Genomic DNA, 22,868 nt, shown 5'->3' on the forward strand with positions numbered 1-22,868 from the left:
AAGAAGAAGAAGAAGAAGAAGAAGAAGAAGAAGAAGAAGAAGAAGAAGAAGAGGAGGAGGAGGAGGAGGAGGAGGAGGAGGAGGAAGAAGAAGAATCACAAATAGAATATCATGTAGTAGACTTAATGTGATTTCTTAAAAAAGAAGCATTAGACGTAAAAAGGGAGATGGTTAACTTTTACTTAATGATTTTGTTGTTAAACGTTCTTTGATTTTTGCAATGCCAGATAATGTTGAAAGTATTATTTATTGTAGAGGTGACTAAAATTTTGCAATGAAGAGACCAACTTCGAGTGCAAACTTTTAAGTTATCAAAGGTAGAGGAAAAAGGGATATGAACTTATTTGGTGTTTAGTATTGTTTATTGTAGAGGTGACTAAAATTTTGCAATGAAGAGACCAACTTCGAGTGCAAACTTTTAACTTATCAAAGGTAGAGGAAAAAGGGATATGAACTTATTTGGTGTTGGAAAGCCAATACCATATTTTTTTTCGCAAAACTGCAAAGAACAAACATATACAATGAAGATTCACACACACACACACACAAAAAGCAAAAAACTGCAAAGAACAAACATATACAATGAAGATTCACACACACACACAAAAAGCAAACACAACACATGAAAGCCATTTGCATTCAAAGCAGATTAATGATTATAATAGGTTGGAACCAAGCAAAGGAGTAATAGCTATAAAGGCTATTAAATGGTCTTTATGGAATGCAGAGAAGTATCATGACTACAATATAAGAATATCATCGTGGAAGAAAGGAGGACACACTTATGACTCTAAGTAACTCAATAAAACTAACATGGATCACACATTTATATTTTAACAACCCCTTATCATCCAAGGATGGTAAAGGCGCTATGACATGACCTACAACACCACCAACCTTGCTCAAAAAGAGACAAACAAGAAAACCTCGTGGATCCACAACCTTTGACATCAGAGATCTAGCACGCACCAGTCCTTGACAACTTCAAACTACCCTCCCTAGCGGCACTGGTCCTTAACAACTTCAAACTACCCTCCTAGTGATCCTCATAAACACAACATCGCTTTCATCACAAATGGCCATTATCGGGCCATCATCATTATATATATTGTTTATTTGTCCCACCTTTGTATTCTTGATAGGGAAGTCAATCGAAGGGAAATAAAAAATGTATAGCATTTTCACACACAAAAAGTAGTAAAAACTACTCCAAAGAAAATTTTCTGTTTTGATCAGTTTCAATCAAGCATTAGTCATGCATGTTTAATTTGATTTCCCGAGACTAAAAGCTCAGTATCTAATCAAACATGCAAGTACTCAACATTGAGTTGACACAATAAACCTAATCGCTAAGTTGACTAATCTGCATTATGAGAAATATGCAAGAATCAGAAGCAAATAATTATCATTTCTCTTTAACATATTGAACTATATTCTGAACCCTTTAACTATATTCTGAACCCTTCAACTATATTCTGAAACGTGCACATACATACACAAACAAATCAGAAAATCCCTCATCATCACTTGTAAAATTCAAAGTCGGTATCAGGTTTCTTCACGTTGGTCCTATAACCCTTCTCGAAGTCCTTTGGCAGTATGACATATCTATTCTTACGAACAGCATGCATCCCCGCTTCTTGACAAATAGCAGATATCTGCAGAAACAATCATCAAATATTTAATGCAGGCATCTTTCTAAAAAGTTTGGTTATTGTCTTTCTTCTCACAGCAACGCTTTAAGCAATAAAGTTTCAACTTTAATTTATGAACATAAAGTTTAGTCCAAGCAATCTAATATTTCCTTATTATATAGGATTAACAATATTTTCAATCTGTATGTAACATTAGTAGATATTCACAGACCTCGGCAGCACTAATTTTGTCAGGACGGGAAACATAATCCTCCAGGTCCACCTCATCACTCAAATTCATTTTTGCTGTGCAAACCTGTTACAAGTGAACCATCAAATAATAGGCTAGAAAGCAGCTGAACATAAAGACAACTATTAATTAGTTCAAAATAAATCCAGTGAAAGTTTGCAAAAAAACTGATATTTCTCAATCAGGAAATACAAAATGACCTATTATTGAAAATAAATATGGAATAGCAGAGAATTATAACATAATGAAATGCGAAAAACTTGCCTGAAATACAAGCCTCTTTTGGCGTCTATCGGGCAAGGGGAACTCGATTTTCCGATCAAGTCTTCCAGGACGCAAGAGGGCGGGATCCAAAGTGTCTGCTCGATTGGTTGCCATTATGACTTTGACATTCACTGTCTGGTCAAAACCATCCATCTGAAGAAAAAACGGAGGTTAAACCAGATCATCAAAGAATATTTGAAACATGAGAAGAAGTGTGGTCAAATCAAAGAGTCAGATGTCAAGAGATAAGGGAATTAAATCAACGTTAATCTATAGAACCCAATATATAGTAATGCACGGCATATTCACAGCACCTGAGAGAACCATAGGGATACCTGATTCAAAAGTTCCATGAGGATACGTTGTACTTCTCTATCAGCTCCAGTTTGGGCATCAAACCTAGCAGTAGCTATTGCATCAACCTCATCAATAAATATAATTGCAGGGGCATTTTCTTTTGCGAGACGAAATACATCACGAACCATTCTTGGACCCTGAAATATAAATAGCAGAGAATATTAAAAGATGCAGCAGTAAACTTTTGATACAAAATTTTATTCTCCTTTTATTAAGCAATGAGTTTTGAAACTCCCTGAAAGCTTAAGGAAGAGCAGTAGTTAAAATCTTGGACAAGAGTAATCATAATAATGAAATCGGTTGAAAAAGCCAAGAGTGATTAGATGAGTGTAATTTCCCTTTTTAGGGATGTAGACAATCAGACAATTACCTCTGATTATCATAATGTAGCAGAAACTCAAGAATTTTGAGACCATATTCTGATATTCTTCTTATAAAGGTTTCATACCTTACGTACACTGCTATTCATAGAGAAGCTAACAGCACGCTCAAGTCAACTACATTTTTGTTAGAACCATATATTAAAATGGAACGACTCAACTAACTAACCCTCTAAAACAGCTAAGAACAGCTGTAAGTAACTCATGACCCACAAGGGAAAGATGCACACTCCTAACAGGGGTAACACTATATTGCAGAGAACAAAGACCATCTAATACTGGTTCAGTTTTATCTATTCTATAAGAGAGAACTTTGTATTCTACATCCCAAGTTTATGAGTAAATCATTGGTTATGAATGGTACTCATATTGAAGGAAGAAAGAATCTTCAAATTAATTTCTAAACTCCACACTATACTATATCATTGGCAGGACGCTTCTCCTGTCACTTGGTCTTCCCTACCTGTTCATATGTTATTCTACGTGTTCTTGTAATAAAAGATTAGAGTTGTAGATGGAAGTTTTTCACCTATTGCAGGGAAAGTCTAACATCTTTTAAAATACTCCAATCTTTTTTATCTAAATATCCAATGTGTCACCCAAGTTTGTATGTTATTCTACGTGCTCTTGTATTGTAATAAAAGATTAGAGTTGTAGATGGAAGATTTTCACCTATTGCAGGGAAAGTCTAAGGTCTTTTAACATACTCTAATCTTTTTTAACTAAATATCCAATGAGTCGCCCAAGTTCATATGTTATTCTACGTGGTTCTTGTATTGTAATAAAAGATTAGAGTTGTAGATGGAAGATTTTCACCTATTGCATCGAAAGTCTAAGGTCTTTTAACATACTCTAATCTTGTTTATCTAAATATCCAATGAGTCGCCCGAGTTCATATGTTAGTCTATGTGTTCTTGTATTGTAATAAAAGATTAGAGTTGTAGATGGAAGATTTTCACTTATTGCAGGGAAAGTCTAAGGTCTTTTAACACACTCCAATCTTTTTTTATCTAAATATCCTATGAGTAGCCCAAGTACAAGACCAATCAGACTCTACAAGTACTGCAATTTACATGTTTTATGAAAGAAAGACCATTCCAATTCTGATTCTGATAGTCATATTCCTATAGGTATTAAGGAGAAGAGATAGGGCATGTACTCTTCACCCATTTCAAAACATGTTCTACAAAAATCTATCATCTATTCAATATTATGTTGTAGACCAACATATGTAGTTGTAACTATTTCACATGCAGTAATCAATTTCTTTCATATATTTATCTAGTTCAAACATAATATCACCTAATATGTTTACAAGTATTGAGATGACATCATTTCTTCCCTATGCATTGCACAGTGTTAATCACTAGTATCTATTCAGTTTGTCCTGAGAAACATCATAGAAGTGCTAGGCAATCTCAATTGAAAAATGGAAATGATGGGGGAATAGAAAGCTCTTCAAATGAACAAGACTTTATTCATTGACAAGTTAAAGAACAAGATTTGAACATACACATAGTTGACTTTCCATTCCATGCAAAAAGGAGATAGTAGGTAACAAAATGGTTGTTTCTTATCGAATGCAGAGCTAATGAACGTGTAGAGACATTTGGCCAAACAGAAAAATGACATCTTCAAGCTAGATTGAGAAGTTTTGAGAGAATCAAGATATTTCAAATTTACAATCCTAGAAAATAGAGCTTGGTTAACATAAATGTTGATAAAAGAAAGAGGTGACAAGTACATTTTCCTATTTTTAGAAATGTAGAAAATCAGACAACTTTCTTCAATTTACTTCTTATCTCTTCTACAAGACAACTATATATTATAATTTTCTTTAATACAAATTTTCTTTCAAGTAATCCTAATAAAATACTCCCTCCGTCTCATAAAAAGTGTCTCATTCGCACTTTTTTTCTATCTCAAAATAATTGTCCTTTTACAATATCAATGCAACATTTATTATTATTTTTCCACTATCTTACCCCTATTTATTACTTTCACTTTATCCAACCACTCTTTTAACTATAATTAATAGGGGTATTCTAGTAAATGGTATTAGCTTTATCATCAAAATCAACACATCTAATCATTTTCTTAAGAACCATGAATTTTTAAAATAAGACATTTTTTATAAGACAGAGGGAGTATTTATCAATGATAAACCTTTTTGGAGAAAAATACATACAAAAGCACAGTAACATTGAAAATTAAGAATCTGAAACACATAAACTTCAAAAGCAAACAAAGACAGCTAAGTGCAAAATTGTCACCATCACTTCAACTGCAAATGACAAATTCATACCTCGCCAAGATACTTCTGCACAAACTCAGAGCCCACAACCCTGATAAAGGCGGCAGTGGTATGATTAGCAACAGCTTTGGCAAGCATTGTTTTACCGGTTCCAGGGGGGCCATATAGTAAAACACCTCGAGGAGGATCAATACCAATTTGCTTGTATAAATCGTGATGTGTGAGAGGTAACTCCACAGCCTCGCGAATTTCCTGCTTTTGGATATCACATCCTCCAATATCCTAAAAAAGATCAAAACCATGTAAAGGGGGAATCGTCATGCCACATAAAAATATAGCTTAAGATGACAACAATGCATACTAAGAAGAAAGTGGATTGCCGGACAGACCATTATAACTTCTTTGTAAACTCTCATCTTACTCATTTGACACCATCTCATTGCTCCTAAGGTCTAAGTTCCCACTCATACATAATGATGACCTATATTTTCCGTTTAATGTAATTTCCCTACAACCCCCTAGAATCAATAATTTGGCATACACTTTGAACTATATAAATATTTGCTACCTCAGGCGCCAGAATCCAGGATTACAAGCTACATAGACACTTGAAATCTCCCAAATGAACTCAACACTTTTCAATGTCATGCACGGTTAAGAGTATCTCTAACATATATATAAATATTCAGCGTGTATTTGTGTGTCGAATCTTTTTTAAAAAAGAAACAAAGACACTTTAGTGAATGTCATGATAGTTTAATTTTCAGAGTAAGCCCAAACAGTTGGAAAATTAATTTTAGCAGCAACCAAACCAAATAACCAAATCAACACCAACCAAGCCTTATCCCACTAAGTGGGGTCAGCTACACGGATCAACTTTCACCCTAATGTTTTACCTATCCAAAACGTTAATCTCAAGATCTTTCTTAATAACTTTTTCAAGGTCTTTCTCTAGAGTAGAGAAAGACCTAATAAGGAAAATTTAATTTCTAGGTCTTTCTCCTATAGTCTTTCAGGATTGAAAATTTAATTTTCGGAGAAACTAAACCTAATAAGGAAGCAGTTGCATTTGCAATTGAAGGAGTTTATACAAGGAAAACCCTAGATTATGTAATTCTATCAAAAAAAATAAAAAAAATAAGCATAATCTAAAATCAATTGAGAAATCGTTAACGAACTAACATTGTAAGAAACATCAGGCTTCTCAGACTGGCTAAGGAGCGAGATACTAGAATCAGCCTCCGGCGGAAGAACATCAACAAGTGCATTGGAATGTCGGTGAAGAGCAACCGAAGCAGAAGGCTTGAGAAGCTCACGGTTGATAGTACTGAGAATCCTGACATAGTAGTTGGATCCAGTAGTTGATCCAACAATACCGTTGTTCTGATCAACCATCTCCATGAACTGACCGATAACGAGTGGAACAGATTGAATCCTCTTAACTTCTTCCTGAGCCCTAAGAAGCTCGCGCTTTAGATTCTTCTGTTCATCTTTTACATACTCCTCTTGGATGTCGATGAACTCTAGTTGTCGCTGCAGAGATTTGAGGCGGCTGTAGAGGTCATCTTCATCGGAGGCTGAGTCGCCACCGTAAAGGTAATCGGATTTTGATGATAGAAGAGAAGGCGGCGGTTCTGAGACGGGTTTTGGGTCTAAAACCATCGCGGAGGATCCCATTGTTGTAGATGAAGTGAAGTGAAGAGAAAGACAGAGAATTTGGGGGAATAGGGTTTGGGCGTTAAGCCTGCGAAATTGTACGAATAGACGAATTTTGGGAATAAGATTCTGAAAAGGCAAGGAACATTTGGAATTAATTTGAGGAACGTGTATCCTAAAAATACAAATTAAAAATTAAAAGATAAATAAGTAAAAAAATTGGAAATTATACATATTTATTGAAAAAAAATTATTGAAAAAAATATGCTCCCTCCTAGCCTTTTTTTTCACATATAGGTATTATGTTTGTTAATCTTTAAAAAAAAACATTTGCATATTAATATAATATATAATTTTTCATATTCCAAAAATAAATGTAAATTGAAACGGTTGAATATTTTAATATGAATCTGTTAAATATTTTTATAAACTTATAAATAAGGTTTTGGTTTAAATATATTTTTGGCCCTTCAATTTGAAGGTTAACCCATCCTCCTAATATAAAATTTGTGAGTCTAATATCTTAATTGAGATGGTCTTTGACTTTTTATGAGTCCTTTTACTTTTAGAGACATGTTATCGATGATGATTCGGATAGAAAAATATTTTTTAATTAGATGTTAAATATGACTAGGATAATTATTAATTAATTAATTAATATATTTTTAAATGAATTAATATTTAATAAATTAAATTAATATATTTTTAAATTAATTAATAAATTAAATTTTTAAAAATTAAAGTTTTTCGATTTAAACTCATTATTTCACAATCAAAGCTCAATATACATATTACATTCTATTTCGTGTCTATTAACTTTATAAACACTCAAATTATTTATAACTAAAATAATGTGGCACTATATTTTAATCAATGTGTCTTTACTATATATTTTTGTTTCTCTCTCACGGTTTTATCTTTCTACTCCAACTTCCTCATTTTAATTAATTAATTTAAAAATATATTAATTCAATTTATTAAATATTAATTTATTTAAAAATATATTAATCGATAATTAGCTTAATTATTCTTATCCTCTAATTAAAAAATATTTTTTATTTCAATCATCAATACGACATATACAAAAGTGGAGGGATACTATAAAAATCTAAATACCACTAAAATAAAGGGACAAAATCGCTATTAAAAAATCCAATTATTTAAAACGTCAAACCTAAAGGAATCAAAAATATATTTAAACCTAAGATTTTTAGTATTCAACTTACATATTTTGTTTTAAATTTTAAAGTATTAGTTAGATTTTTAAAATAAAATAAAAAGAAGATAAAAAATAATAATTTCAAATAAAATAAATTAAACAATTTATAATCATGTTCAACTATCTCATTGAATATGTGCAACATAATAAGCCTTTAGAACCACAAAAATATGTCATTATGCCCTATTCTGTATTCCATTGTATCTTCCTCCTCATATATATGGCTTATCATGTTCATCATTATATCATACTATTTTTCATTGTGAGTAATATTATTTAATAAATATAAATCATACTTAATAAAAAAGAAATTACAAGGTAAAACAGTTTCTTAAGGAATAAATAAAAATTCAACTCGTGAATGTAAATGTAACTTTTCTTGGACTATACAATCAATTTGAAGATAATATAATATTTTTAAGGAGATGAAATACTAAAATTCCATTTGAAGATGTTTAGAACTTTGTAACAAATATTTTTCTTCCTTAATTCCCAACATTTAATACTATATATCTAAAAAAACGTTAAAAAAATAAGATTATTCTTAAGAAAAAAAGCTTAATGCATTGAAATTCTAGTTGCAGTGAAATACACATTATAGAGAGGAAAAAAAATTAAAAAATAATATTATTCACCCATTCAAATCATAAAAAGAGGAAGAAAATAATGAAGTTTATATGTCTTATTTATTTTTTTCTGGAAAAAGTTAAGGACGCCATCTAAAAGACCTTTGTGTAGTATGAGATTCCTTCTTCAAAATTAATGGACTTGTAAAAGTAATAAGACATTAATCAGAAACTAGGCTGTCAATTTTGATTTTTATATTTTTCATCGCTTCAACTACGCCGGCTAATAGATTATCAACAAATGTTCTTTATCAACACAAACATAATTTAAAATATAATAAATCAAAAGAAATATAAAAACATATCAAATATATTTTTAAATAAAGATTTATCTTTTTTTTTTACTTTAAAACATGATCTTAGCATTGAAAGAAATTTAAACAACAGGAAGAAATAGACTTCAACCAAATACTTAAGATATGTTGTAGAAGATAGTCAGATTGATTTTTTCAATGACATTCAATGATGGTGGGAAAATTTAATGGAGATGGTGGTTAAAAAAAAAAAGGAAAAATCCATCAAATAAATTAGTTAGTTTTATTGAGGATGAAGAAAGAATCAAGATGGAAATTTCATTTTTGTGTAGAGAGATAAGAGTTAGATATACTCCAAAGAGAGAAGATCTGATGGATGTTAGCTGGTAAATTTTAACCTTGATAGCACGAAGTCAGATCGACCAAGAGGAGGTTGAAAGTAGAACCGACGAAAGGGGAAACCAAGAAAGTCGGGTCGACAAAGGAGGTGATTCTATCGAAATCGAAGATGAGCGTACCGTAATGGGAACTGATCATGAGAAGCAGAAAGTTGAAAATTACCAACAACGTGGGTGATAGGCTCCGACAAGGGACGCATCATAAATGGATCATGATCTCCCAACATTTATTTTTTGTTACTATTTAAGTAGATGTGATTTTCATTTCAAAGGGGTGGCATTTATAGCATTGTAATAGGAAAACACTTGAAGTATTAAAGAGAAAAGAGATAATTTCCTGTCAAAATGTATTTCTGCTTCCACATTTATTTTTAAATCATTTAACTTGTCAAATTATTTTCATTTGCTTTGTTCATTTATATATTTATCTTTTTTGTATCCTTTCTTACCATTACTGTATTTTTCTATTCTGCCGACATTTTACTTATTGTTCTAATATTCCAAACACTTTACCAACAAAACAATCCTATACTTAACACATATTAGTCAAGGACTTTGTAGTCAGTCCTACAAGTAAACCTCGATTTGTTGCGTAAACAACAAAGTCATGAAGAATATAATTCATGATGGTTTTGATAAGAATGACATTAATAATCCAATAAAATAGAATAATATAATATTATAGTTAGTGAGTATAACTAGTATTTATAAAATAACAGCTTTAATTTGAAAAAAAAAAAATTTGTAGTGTTTATTAAATAACCTTATTATAAAATTGTGGCAAACAACAAAGAAGGAGTATTTTAGTATTTTTCAGAAAATTAAATATTTTTATATTATATTAATATTTTAAAATTTATTGAATAATTGATGTATAGTTATTCAATGATCTAACAATCAAAACTTATTTAAAATAAAAAATGGAAAGAATATATTTAAATAACTAATTTTCTATATTAATCTTTATTACCTGCTATGAGTTTATATTTATACTTGATATTGTGTTAAAATAAGATAAATTAAGCAAATATTAATAAATATTAATTTTGATTTTATATCAATATTTTTTCTAAAGACCTCCTATTTAATAAGTGTAACTTTTATAATAATAAAAGTAATCTCTATTTTAAAAAAATAGCTAATGACTCTTTTCACAAAAGAATGTTTGTTGGTATGTGTGTGATGTTACTATCAATATATAATATTTTTGGAATTGAGGTGATTATTATAAACGAATTGAAATATAAGTTGGATTTAACCGTTCATTATAAATTTAAAAATAATGATTTCAGAATTAAACTTCTTTATCATGATAATTAGTTATGCAAGTCAACTCTATATAATAAATACTAATATATTTGGGTTTATTGAGAATTCATTCATATATAAATGAATTTCTTCATAGGTGAATTTTATTTTTTAATTGATTTTAATAGTATAAAAGTAATAGGGTGAAATAATAACAATTGCCATTATTTTCTTTTTCTATATCTAAGTCACACCTTAGTCTCAATAAAAGCAATAGGGTAAAAAAAAAAAATTGTTTGTTTCTGCTTTGAGGATAAACAAATTTACTAATTAATGTTGTTAACATAAAGTGCTAAATCAAGGTTGATAATTATATTCAAAACTATGAACAAATACCACTTCTGCCCTAATCATATAATTAGCTCATTTACATGTAATTAAATTAAAAAATAAATAACACTCATTTTCATGTATTTAAAAAAAAAACAATTCTGCACATTTTTTTCATTTATCACCAATCAAGTATATACTATTTCGTAAATTGTTTTCTCTTTTATTTATTTTTATTTTTTTAAATATATTTTTTTCCTTCTTCTTTCATGAGGAACTTATCATTGAAAATAAAATGTTGAAGTTTTGGATGTAAATTGAAAACTTATTAATGGCATTGATTAAAATAACAATTTTAATGAGTAAATTTATTTATAGAAACTATTAGTATTGACAAAGAAACTCTACTTTCGAATTAAAACTATTTTTAATGGAATATGTATTGTAATATTTTATGTTTTATTAAAGGGTGATGTTAATATGTATGGTAAAGGTTAATTTAAAAATTAAATGGAGAAATTTAGTCTTAAAAATTAATTAAAAGGTGTATTGGAATCTATAGGAAAAATGAAATTTGTACCATAGAGGGAAACAACGTCTTATCAAAAAAGAAGGAATAAAATGTTTGGGTACGAGCCAAACAACTCTAGATACAAATGTGGATTGACGTTAGATCGTCTTAAAAGGGTGTATATGAAAATCCAAAGAAAAATGTATCTGGTTCCAAAGAAACAATATGTCACTGGGGTGAGCGGTTCATGATTGAAGGTAAATGATGGATCATGAAAGATATGAATGGTGCCCTAAGACGGAGGAATAATTAGGATTATGCTCTCCAAAGATTCGCATCCTCGTGCATACGTATTCTCATCGTGCAATGAGAAAGTCAGAGCACTCGTAGTTCGTGGAACCACGAGAACAAAGGAAGATAAGTGATGAAAACTATAACTTGTACCAACAGAATGGTAACAAAGGGTATTTGTCTAAGCAACGAGGACTCACAAGACAAACATCACTCCAAGGATTAATTATAGTACTGTATAGTACAGGGAATAGTGTATCACTTGCTAGGGAACAAACAGTTTGAAATCAAAGAAGAAGAATATCTTGGATCCATGAAGGAAATAGACTCTAAACCAAAGATTAAACAAGTGTCTTAGCCAAAAAATAAGGAAGTAAATGTTTGGGTACGAGCCAAACAACTCTTGGTTTACAAGGTGGACTGTCGATATATCGTCATAAAAGAATATACATGGAGTCCAAGGGAAAGTATTATTTGATCTAAAAAAGATGGTATTGATTGATGAATGAAGAAATGAAGGATTAATAAATAGGGTAGTACGCGGAGAATCTGAATTCTCTTGCCTACGTATTCTCACCATGCAATGAGAAAGTCAGAGCTTTCGTAGTTCAACTTACTAGGGCTGACAACAAGATGATTGAGGCAAAAGAAGTGATTGATTGATAATGGAATATGAAGAGTGCTTGACAGTTGTTTGATTAGAATCACACTGAAGTCTATAAATGAAGGTGAATGCTTTGAATAGCTAGGGCATACGCCCCATACACAAAGTCACTCTAGACAAGGATAGGAGAAACTCCGTCTCATCATTTCTCATTACTTAAGGCTCGTGGCGCATGATTTTTTATCATAACTGATAAGTTATTGGAGAAGAATCCTCATTGTTGCTCCTTGAATTGATGTTGCTTTATATAAAGAAGACTTGGCATTTTGTTGATTCACATTGTATTAAAATCTATGAATGAGAGTTAATTCTTTGAATAGCTAGGGCCTACGCCCCGTACGCAAAGTCACTCTAGACGAGGGTAGGAGAAACTCCGTCTCATCATTCCTCATTACTTAAGGCTTATGGCATATAATTTGAATCGTAGTTACCAAGTGTTGACCTTTGATGTATCTTGTATAATCTGCTGCATCATTTGATTGGGATGTCTTGCGTGAAAGTCTGGACTTGAAGCTTGGAGATCCACAGTATTATAAATAGTCATATTAAGTGATCAATGGACTTTTGATCACTTGAATGGATTGTGAGATTATACATGATCAAAGGATTTAGTTGATAAAAAATGCTTTTGATCAACTTGAGTCGAGGGTTTGAATTAGGTTGAAACTTGATTAGCCTAATTTAAGGGTTAAAATTATGCACAAGTTATTCCTAAGGGAGCATGTCAGATTAAAACTATTTACGATTCTAAGTCAAAGATTAGTCCTAAATGAGCATGCATTTATATGGCTAAAACAACAAGATAAACCCCTAAGAGAAAAACGGTCATTTCACATGCAATATTCAATTAGGGACAAAATTAAATTCTAATTAGAAAATCTAATTAGAACCTAAAATTTGATTAAGTTCTAAAATCTATTTTAACCTAATATTTAGAAATTAACTAAATTCTAAAATTAATCAAAATCTAATTACTCCTAATTTCTAATTTAGTTAAAAACTATATTAAAATCTAATCAGAAAACTATACTAAAATCTAATTAAATCGTAAATTATATTTCTAAAAGTCTAATTAAAGTTCTAAGGATTTAATAAACTCCCAAGAAATTAAATGACATAATTAAACATGATCAACAAATACTAATCTCAATTAAGCTAAAAAAGAAGGATTAAAATGGAATTAACTAAAGAAATGGGGTGCAATTATGGAATTGCAATTGTGATTAACGAGTGGGCCTTAGGCCCAAGAACCTCTGCCAATAAACAAAAGAAAGTCCAAGGTGTAGCGGTTTGGGGATGTATGGACCGAGTAGGATGATGCTGAAAGAAAAATTTATTGGGCCCCAAAAATGTAAGCCCACTGAATTTAATCAGTCTGAACAAAAAGTGTCATGCGCGCCTCCCTCAAAATGGAATTTGAATGCATCTGCTTCGCTCCCTCATCACCCTCCACCTCCGACCACTTGTCGTCGCGGACCACCGCGTCGAAAATCACTTTTGGCGGCGATGGCCACCAAAACACAAACCAGCTACCTCATTCAAATTGCCTTCATCTCCTCAAGCCAAATCTGATATCGATTTCACACTAAACTAACTCCATCATCATGAATCGAAATCCATAACTCAAGAACCCTAGAAGCTTAAATGTAAATTATATGGTAAGGCTTAAGAATAAGAGCCTTCATTGTTGGGGCTTTGATTCGCCTTAGGCTAAGCTTCAAACTGATAACATGGATGTAATGAGAGATCGAAGAATTACCTGCCTCCAAAGCTGAGGATCGCTCTGGTGAAAAATTAAATCAGAGAAGATAAATTGGATAGTGAAAAGTTGCTTGATCTACAAGTATGCCCTTGTATATGCTTTTTACTTCTTCTTCCACTCAATTTTTATTCTTTTTAATTTTGGTGGTGCTGGTTAAACTGGGAGAGAGGCAGTGGCCAAGCTCACTCTTCTTGAAGCTTCAATGGAGTTTTAAGGAGAGCTCTAAGAAAGAAGGGGATAGAGATGTGATTGCAACAACAAAGTGAGAGCTGAAAATGGAATCGTGTCCCTATAGTGATTGGTAAAGATGCATCTTATAATTATTCCCCTGTAACTGAATGGGACAGGCTAGGGCAGGTTAGTTACAGTTAGGTCAGTTAGTTGTTAACTGGAATTGAAAAGGAACCTAGTTACACTTCTGTTATGGGATTTCTCCTTGAGCTTTCTCATTTTAATTTAAAAAAAGGTTAGTATGAATTCAATTGAATTGGTGTTAGTTAGGCTTGTGTGTGAAATTCCAATTAGCATGTGTGGTTTTGTGAATTTGTTATCCAATTATGCACTACTGCTACGTTAATAAGTTGTCTGGTTCTCACTGTTAGGTTTGGCTCAACTTGTATTGTAATTGTTGAACTGATTGGCTTGTTATATGGCATTATAGGTTGGTGCACGTTTGTAGGCTTAACATCACTTGGCTGGCAAGTTAGCTAATGAACTGTTATCTCATTTTCAGGTTATACCACACTAATCTATGAATTATCCATGAATGCCAAAGGCTTGAAAATATACTGGAATCAAATGGTTGCTACAAAGCTGATGGCCTTGTCATAATTTTGCATGTCATGACTAGTTAACATATGGATGATGATGAATGGATATTGTTATGTGCACTGGTTAGTGGTTATTGTTGTCAGTTTCAGGTTATGCAGTTGATCATATATTTGTTAGTGAATATTAGTTGGAGTTATTTAGTCCAATATGCACTTGATGGATCTAAAGCTAAGCCTGATAAACTGTTAGCAAACTAGTTGTTATGTGTTTTTTCTATCATGAACTGATGTTAAATGCCCGATGTAGCTTTGCTATGTACTGAACTTGGTTTCCCTTGGTGTAAATCTGCTATGTTGGACTGATAATGCATTGCCATGTTGTGCTGCTTCTACTGTATTGTTGTTGGTGGTGAAGGAGAAGGGCGATCCAAAATGCAGCGGAATTTTAAAAAAAAATCTCCTTTAGTGATCCTTACGAATGGGCATGATCAATGATAGAATCGTTACCTCTTGTGGCGATTGAAACCTTTGATGCAGATCTACGGAGTGATCACGAACTTTGAACGATGACAACGCCTCTACTCAATCCACACGAACGGATTCCTTCAATCTCAGTGCTAGCTGCTACGAATGAAGACTTTGAGTGAGAGAGAGAGAAACGAAATTGCAACTGCACAAATGCTTCTGCATAAGGGTTCTATTTATAGAACCACTTTGTGTGGGCTGCAAGCTAAAAAACCCATTTAAGTGTATGTGGCCCATATCTTATAATATGCCAAAATCACTTAAGCGTGTGGTACCTTACCATATTTCGTATTCTACTTAAGTAGATCGTACCTTATGATGTTCTACAATTCACTTAAGTGTATCGTACCTTACGATGTTCCTTAGTTACTCTATCTCTCATCAATCCGTCCTTTTGTGTGTGACCCTGTAGGTTTTCGCGACATTGGCAATTATATTAAATCATGTATTTAATATAATAAACAGTGAACGGTATTTGGCAACACATCACTGCTATCCAAGACACGAAAATGTCATGTGATCTGACAAATCCTTTTGTGATAATACTTATGTGTACAATTACCCCTTTACCCCTATGTCTATTTTGAACACAAGGCATAGACCGTGTCATCCTTGTCCAATTTAATATTGGGCCCATAGACATTTATCCTGTTACGCAAGATGGGCAAATTCATCTAGGTCACTCATGTCCCTCAACATGCTTCGTGAAGTACCCATCAACTGTCTTTATGGTCATCCAGTTACGGACAGTGTTTGATCAACAATAAGGCACTTGACTTTACATCTAGGGTCCATAATGGTTTCAGGTCGAAGGGTGGTATACACCATTATCACCATGAGAATAACTTATGACACTTTGCATAACATTCTATATAGTATTCTCATAACGGGTCAATCCAGTATAAATATTACTCTTAATATTCATACCTATGTTTAAGACTTGATAACTCCTTATCCATGATCCATGAGATGTGATCATCAGTCTATATACATAATAGTCTTAATGCTTTAATGTTATTCCACTTCACAATAAAGTTCGACTACGGATACTTTAAGAATAGTGTCCTTATGTTTAATGTGATCTCATGATTAAGTCACACTTGATACATTAAATGGACTAGCTATTTTAGGGACTTTATTAAACAAACATAATAAAGAAAAAGCCTTTTATTATTAGTAATTCGATACAAGTACCAAAAGTATTGGCCTCTAGGGCTTACACCAACAGCTGGTTGGTTGAACATGTTAATTGTTGGTAACTGATTTACTGCTAGACACTCGAAAAGACCATGAATTGCTATGGTTTTGGTGCTTGTTACAAACTGACTTGCAATTAGTTTACATAGAAAAGGATGCCATGGTTAATTGTCAATGCTTTGTTCTGATCCATTCTTGATTTCTTAAAGTGACCCTGCTGCCAATCAAACGTTAATAGAGCATGTTGCTGCTATGTTGAAATGGTAATGATATGATTAAATATTATGTTATGATAAATAACAGTATATTATACCTATTCCAAGAGCCAAATATTTGGATTGGATAACACTTTAGGGTTGCTAGTATATGATATGGTGTGTACGAATGCATGGAAACTTTGATGTGTTTTTGAATGTGCTCAAATGGTTGTATGTGGACTGATTTGTGCATTCTTTATGGATGAGTGCATGGCTGTTTTGGACTACTTGAATTGATGTTTATAATGGAGTTTGTTGCTTGATGATTTTGTTTGTTGTGTGAGTTGCCTTGACAAACTGTTGCTCAAAGTGTGATTGGTAGGACTTGTGATGTATGCCATGAAGTGTTAACAATATGAATGAATCATGTAGCATGAAGGCAAGTATAAAATTAAGATCTTTTCTTTGTTTGAACACATGTAATGAACTATGATTCTATGAGATGATATGAACTTGTAAACTTTGTACAATGAATAATGGAAACATGTTATATATTATGATTTTATTGTATGCGAAATTGGTTGTCAATGCAAGCTCGTGTATGCGAAAATGTTAATGAATGAAATACATCAAATTGAATGGTTAATTCCGAAAATGTGTGAAGTCAAGTATTAATGGATGAAAGGTACATGGCTTCTATCAAGCACGAATGTCAGGTGAATAACCATAGACTAAACTTAAGATCACCAAGAAATGATTTGTTGACTTTGGTTAACCGGTTGACCAAAAAGTCAATAGTTGACAAAAAGTCAACTTAGTCAAGAAAAACAATATACAATGCAATGATAAGGCCATTTGAAAGAATGATGCAAGTTGAATCCCATAGATCATGAGGGAACCATGCACTATGAAAACCATAAATGTAATGAATTACTGAACCCAACATGAATGAACCAAGGTCTTGAATCAAGAACTAGGACACAAAGTGATCCACAGGTGATTGGATGGTTAAGTGAGATCAATAAGTGTTAGGGCATGATGCAACTATTGAATTAGGGTTTGGGATGGAGGATCAAGATTAAAGATTAAAGAAACAACCAAGAACCTCAAATCAAGAAGTGAGTACTCCACCAAAACTAGGGTTTCCAATACCTTGATGTAAGCCCTAGGATTCATAAACCTTAAAGACTAAGAATTAGGGTTTGGGCATGAATGAACACCAAGATGCAATCTCCAAAGCCTCAAGCATCTAGGATTAGGGTTTCCATAACATATCTTTCAATCAAAGCCTTGGGTGGACTAGTATGCTTCCCAATCAAGTCTTCAACATATATGATCCTCGACTAGGGTTTAGAAGCCAAGATGAGACCTAGGAACAAACATGAAGCCTCACCACCCAATCATCTGCAAATTAGGGTTTGAACCCCTTTAAAGAGTACCATGATGGAACTTGTTGAATTCAAGATTCAAAGGTCAAGTCAATAGTGATTTACAAGTTAGGAACCTTGAATCCATAATGATCAACCACTAGATATGAATGATTGATTGATTCATATGAATGGAGCATGATGGTATGCAAATGATTCTCAAGTTAAGGGTTGAATGAAAAGATGAAAAAGGAAGGGAAAATTTTAGGGTATAACACCTCATATTTGGGCCTAGACAGATTTACTAACACACTCCCCTTAGTGTGTTTACACCCCTCATTTTTCTTAGTTTTTTTAATTTCTTCTTGGGCCTTAAGCCCACTGCATTTTTTATTAAGTACCAAATGGATCTTTTGCAATAAGCTCGACGAAGATGGAAATGTTTTGAGAAATAAAGTAAGATGTAGCGAAAAGGGTACAATCAACATAAAGGCATATGTTTCAATGAAACTTATGCCCCTATAGCTAGATTAGAAGCCATAAAGATGCTTTTAGCTTTCTCATGCATCATAAATTTCAAACTATTCCAAATAGATGTAAAAAGTGTGTTAGTGAACTGTTACATTTAGGAGGAAATGTATGTTTATAAACCTCTTAGTTTTACAAATCCTTTTTTTCCTAAACATGTGTTCAAACTAAAAAAGGCTTTATACGATCTAAAACAAACTCGTAGAACCTGATATGATCGTGTGAGCAAGTTTTGCTTAAAAATAATTTTCAAAGAGGGGAGGTTAATAAAACTTTTTTTTATCATGAAATATGAGCATCACATTTTACTTGTTCAAATTTATGTAGATGACATCATTTTCGGTGATACTAACAAATCCTTGTGCATGGGATTTTATAAGATGATGCATAATGAGTTCGGGATGTCTGTGATGGGGAAGCTTCAGTGTTTTCTAGGATTAAAAATCCATCAATCCAAAAAAGGTACCTTCACCAATCAAGTCAAATATTGTAAAAAATTACTAAAGATATTCGGTATAGATAAAGCCAAGGTAATCCTAACTCTAATGAGTACTTCATATAGCTTGGATAAAGACGAGGAAATAAAGTCAGATGAAGAAAACAAGTATCGAGGTATGACCAACTCTCTTACTTACCTTAGTACATCTCGTTATGATATCATGTTTGTTGTGTGTCTTTGTGCTCATTTTAAAGCAAACCCAAAAGAATCACACCTTACTACGACAAAATGTATTATGAGACATCTCACTAGCGCACCATAAATGGGTTTATGGTACCCCAAGGAACACATTATGCTTTAGTTGGATACTACGATTCCGATTTAGCTGGTTGTAAACTGGCTAAAAAATGTATCAGTGGTACGTGTCACTTGATTGATAACTAACTTGTTTCCTAGCATAATAAGAAACAAACAAGTGTAGCATTATCCACGACTAAAATGGAATATGTTGTTGTGGGTAGTTGTTGTGCCTAAATTATATGGACGAAACACCAACTAAGTGATTATTGAGTTGATATGGATGAAACATAAGCCAAGTGATTACAAATGACATTGTTTAAACAATAAGAGATGTATGATTGTTCGCTTCATATACGATGGTTCCACTGATGGTGCGAATCACTTGATGAATCATTCTTGGTCATGTCGGATAACGTTGCGAGCTCACGTTTGATGTGACGGCGATATGAGTCACTGATAGGTCGCAATAAATGACATCAAAATGGGCTTGGATTATGACACAATTGTTCACTATCAACGCTTGGATTTTAGATCATACTCCATATCATAGGGTCGAGACACTAAACATGTTGGCTAATGACTTAGGACATAACCCTGAGGAATTTGACGTGGAGATTCGTTATACCCGAGGATGTCATACAAGGTTCTGATGGCTGAAGTGTCCTCACTGGCTCATTGAGGAAAATAAGGGCACGTAGAGCATCATCGACTATGTGTGATTAAGACACATTTCTTATATTTGATTGACACAAATATATTTATTGATAAAAAATAACCTATACTAATATCATGAACCTAAATTACTTCATTGACATAAACATTGCCCATGACTACTCTTCGAGAGCTGCATGTCTTGCTCACTAGTACTCTCAGATGGATGCAACAAGGAAGTTCAAGACAATGCAGTTGGCTGGAAATATCTGTCTCATTTAACTAAAACACACACAAACACGTACACGCGTGATCTTTTGAGAGATATTTGTCAATATTTTGAATGGATGACCTACAACAATAACATCATATATCTATATTTACCATAACGTGTCCCGAGACAATTATATGCAAACAATCTCGAGGGATTCATCCATTGATGCCCCTCCTACTATGAATCTGGCAAAAATTGATATGATATTTTATGATTTAAAGATCATATGATTAATGATGATATGCAAGGTGTGTGATGCTCAATTATGGTAACATCATTCTTCAACTTAGGCAAGATAATATCTATAATATTGAAAACAAATATTAAAATTTAACATTATTGAAACATATCCTTTTGGAACATATTTTTATTGTTCGAAAATGATTATTCCAAAACTTTTATGAACTACTAGTAGAGTTACATTAAATTTGCTTTGAGACGCCATAAATTTGCCCAATCCAATTATTAAGAACCCTAGTATGATTTTATGATAGATACTATACCCTTCCTCACGACCCTATCCCGCCCCATGTTTCAACACGCGCTTCATAAAGCGGCGCTAACCATCAACCCAACTCACCACTTGCCACGTGTACTCACTCACCCCTCATCTTATCATTCTCCTCTCTTCTCTCTAACCCTAGCACTCGAACCTATATATATCCACACCCTCTAACAACTTTCTCTCTCTCTTTTTCTCTCCCTCGCTCTCTCGTTCCTTACTTCATCTTTTCCCCAATTCACCCCAAGAAACAAACCCCAAATTAGGGTTTCTTCAAGGTAATGCGATTCCTTCACCCAACAACCACACAAGATTAACCTCCAATCTTTCACTCCAATGGCTGACAAGAAATCCGGCGTCATCGGTTACGCATTAGCCCCCAAGAAACAGAACAGCTTCATCCGCGACTCACTCCTAACTCTCGCGAAATCACGCGGAATCGAACTCGTCCGAGTCGACTCAGACCGTTCTTTAGCAGATCAAGGTCCGTTCGATTGCATCCTCCACAAACTCTACGGCGACGACTGGAAACGCCAGCTTCAAGAATTTCAAACAAGAAACCCTAATGCAGTGATTCTTGACGCTCCCGAAGCGATTGAGAGGCTTCACAACAGAATTTCAATGCTTCAGGTTGTTTCCGAGCTTAGGGTTGACGACCGAACCGAGACGTTCGGGATCCCGAAGCAGATTGTCATTTACGATAAAGAAACTCTCTCTGACGGCCAGGCTTGGGAGAGTTTGAAGTTTCCGGTGATAGCCAAACCGCTTGTTGCTGATGGTAGTGCCAAGTCGCATAAAATGGCTTTGGTTTTTAGCCACGGCGCGCTGAATAAGCTGAAGCCTCCGATTGTTTTGCAAGAGTTTGTTAACCATGGTGGCGTGATTTTCAAAGTGTATGTTGTTGGAGGGCGCGTTCGTTGTGTGAAGAGGAAGTCTCTCCCGGATGTTTCCGAGGAGAAGGTTTTGGGCGTTACCGAGGATTTGTTGTCGTTTTCGCAGATTTCGAATCTGGCTAATCGGGATAGTGTGAATGATGATGAGAAGTTTTATAAGATGATGAGTTTGGATGATACTACTGAGATGCCACCACAGGCTTTTATTGTAGATATTGCAAGTGGATTGAGGAAGGCTATGAAGCTGAATCTGTTCAACTTCGATGTGATTCGCGATTCTAGATATGGAAATAGGTATCTTATTATTGATATCAATTACTTTCCCGGGTATGCTAAAATGCCGGGTTATGAAAGAGTTTTAACTGATTTTTTCTGTGATTTAATACACAAGAAGGATGTTGATGATAAAAATGTGGAAGAGACTGAGGTTAGAACTGATGGTGATAAGAGCAATGTTGAGGTTTTAACCGGTGAAATAGATAAGTCTTAAGTCTGTTACAGTACAAAAATGATTGTGTGAAGCATAGTGGTTGTTGCTGGTTTTTGCACAGCCAGAGTCAGAGTCAGAGTTTCTCTCCGATGGACCCTTTTATCTGAATTTGCGGCGGTGATCAAGAAAAAGATTTAGTTCAAGAATTTCTGATTAGGTGTAGAAGTTGGGTGGGTCCAGTGGTGAAAAACAAGTTTTAGGGTTGTATGTGGGTTAGTTTTTCTTTTAACTTCTTTTAACATGTATATTCTATCCATCATTGCTTTGGAGATACGTACCTTTTTCAAACTGTCAAGGTTAAGGAAAGTTGTATTGAGGCTAAGATCAGAATACTAGAAACTGTTTTGCTTTGTGCTTTTTAACTCAATGCCTTTATTCTCCATTTTGTTAAATTCTTTTCTCATTTTGGATTTATTGCTTTGATTGGTTTCATTCATTGATTCTGCTTAAGAATGTCCTTTTCAGTTATGTATTCTATATTATATTGGTTTGTTTCTGTGCTATTTCCAATCATGAGGTTCCTTATAGGGTAATATGCTTATGAATATTCCTTAAAGATAAAATCAGAATAAAGTAGAAAGGATATAGGCTCTTCATGCTGCCATCACTTTCACCTCTAGGTATCTGAGTAAATGAG

At 33.3% G+C, this 22,868-nt stretch overlaps 2 protein-coding genes across 3 annotated transcripts; one reads left to right on the forward strand and one right to left on the reverse strand.

Moving 5' to 3' along the window:
- Positions 1-1,195: 1,195 nt before the first annotated feature.
- LOC127075023 (26S proteasome regulatory subunit 6B homolog) lies at positions 1,196-6,946 on the reverse strand. 2 transcript variants are annotated; one of them, XM_051016460.1, is made up of 7 exons: positions 6,322-6,946; positions 5,191-5,421; positions 2,484-2,642; positions 2,149-2,301; positions 1,867-1,950; positions 1,483-1,658; positions 1,344-1,442 (listed from the first exon to the last, which is right to left on the reverse strand). In XM_051016460.1, exons 1-6 carry the CDS (start codon positions 6,814-6,816, stop codon positions 1,524-1,526), a joined length of 1,257 nt encoding a protein of 418 aa, XP_050872417.1. In that variant the 5' UTR covers positions 6,817-6,946; the 3' UTR covers positions 1,344-1,442; positions 1,483-1,523. The 2 variants fall into 2 exon arrangements, with proteins under 2 accessions (XP_050872416.1, XP_050872417.1); XM_051016459.1 differs by having other exon boundaries at positions 1,196-1,658.
- A 13,901-nt stretch (positions 6,947-20,847) lies between these two features.
- LOC127075024 (inositol-tetrakisphosphate 1-kinase 1) lies at positions 20,848-22,593 on the forward strand. The gene has a single exon (XM_051016461.1). It carries the CDS (start codon positions 21,185-21,187, stop codon positions 22,229-22,231), a length of 1,047 nt encoding a protein of 348 aa, XP_050872418.1. The 5' UTR covers positions 20,848-21,184; the 3' UTR covers positions 22,232-22,593.
- The last annotated feature ends 275 nt before the right edge of the window (positions 22,594-22,868 follow it).

Source organism: Lathyrus oleraceus, chromosome 4 (assembly GCF_024323335.1).
Source record: "Lathyrus oleraceus cultivar Zhongwan6 chromosome 4, CAAS_Psat_ZW6_1.0, whole genome shotgun sequence".
NCBI lineage: Eukaryota > Viridiplantae > Streptophyta > Magnoliopsida > Fabales > Fabaceae > Lathyrus > Lathyrus oleraceus.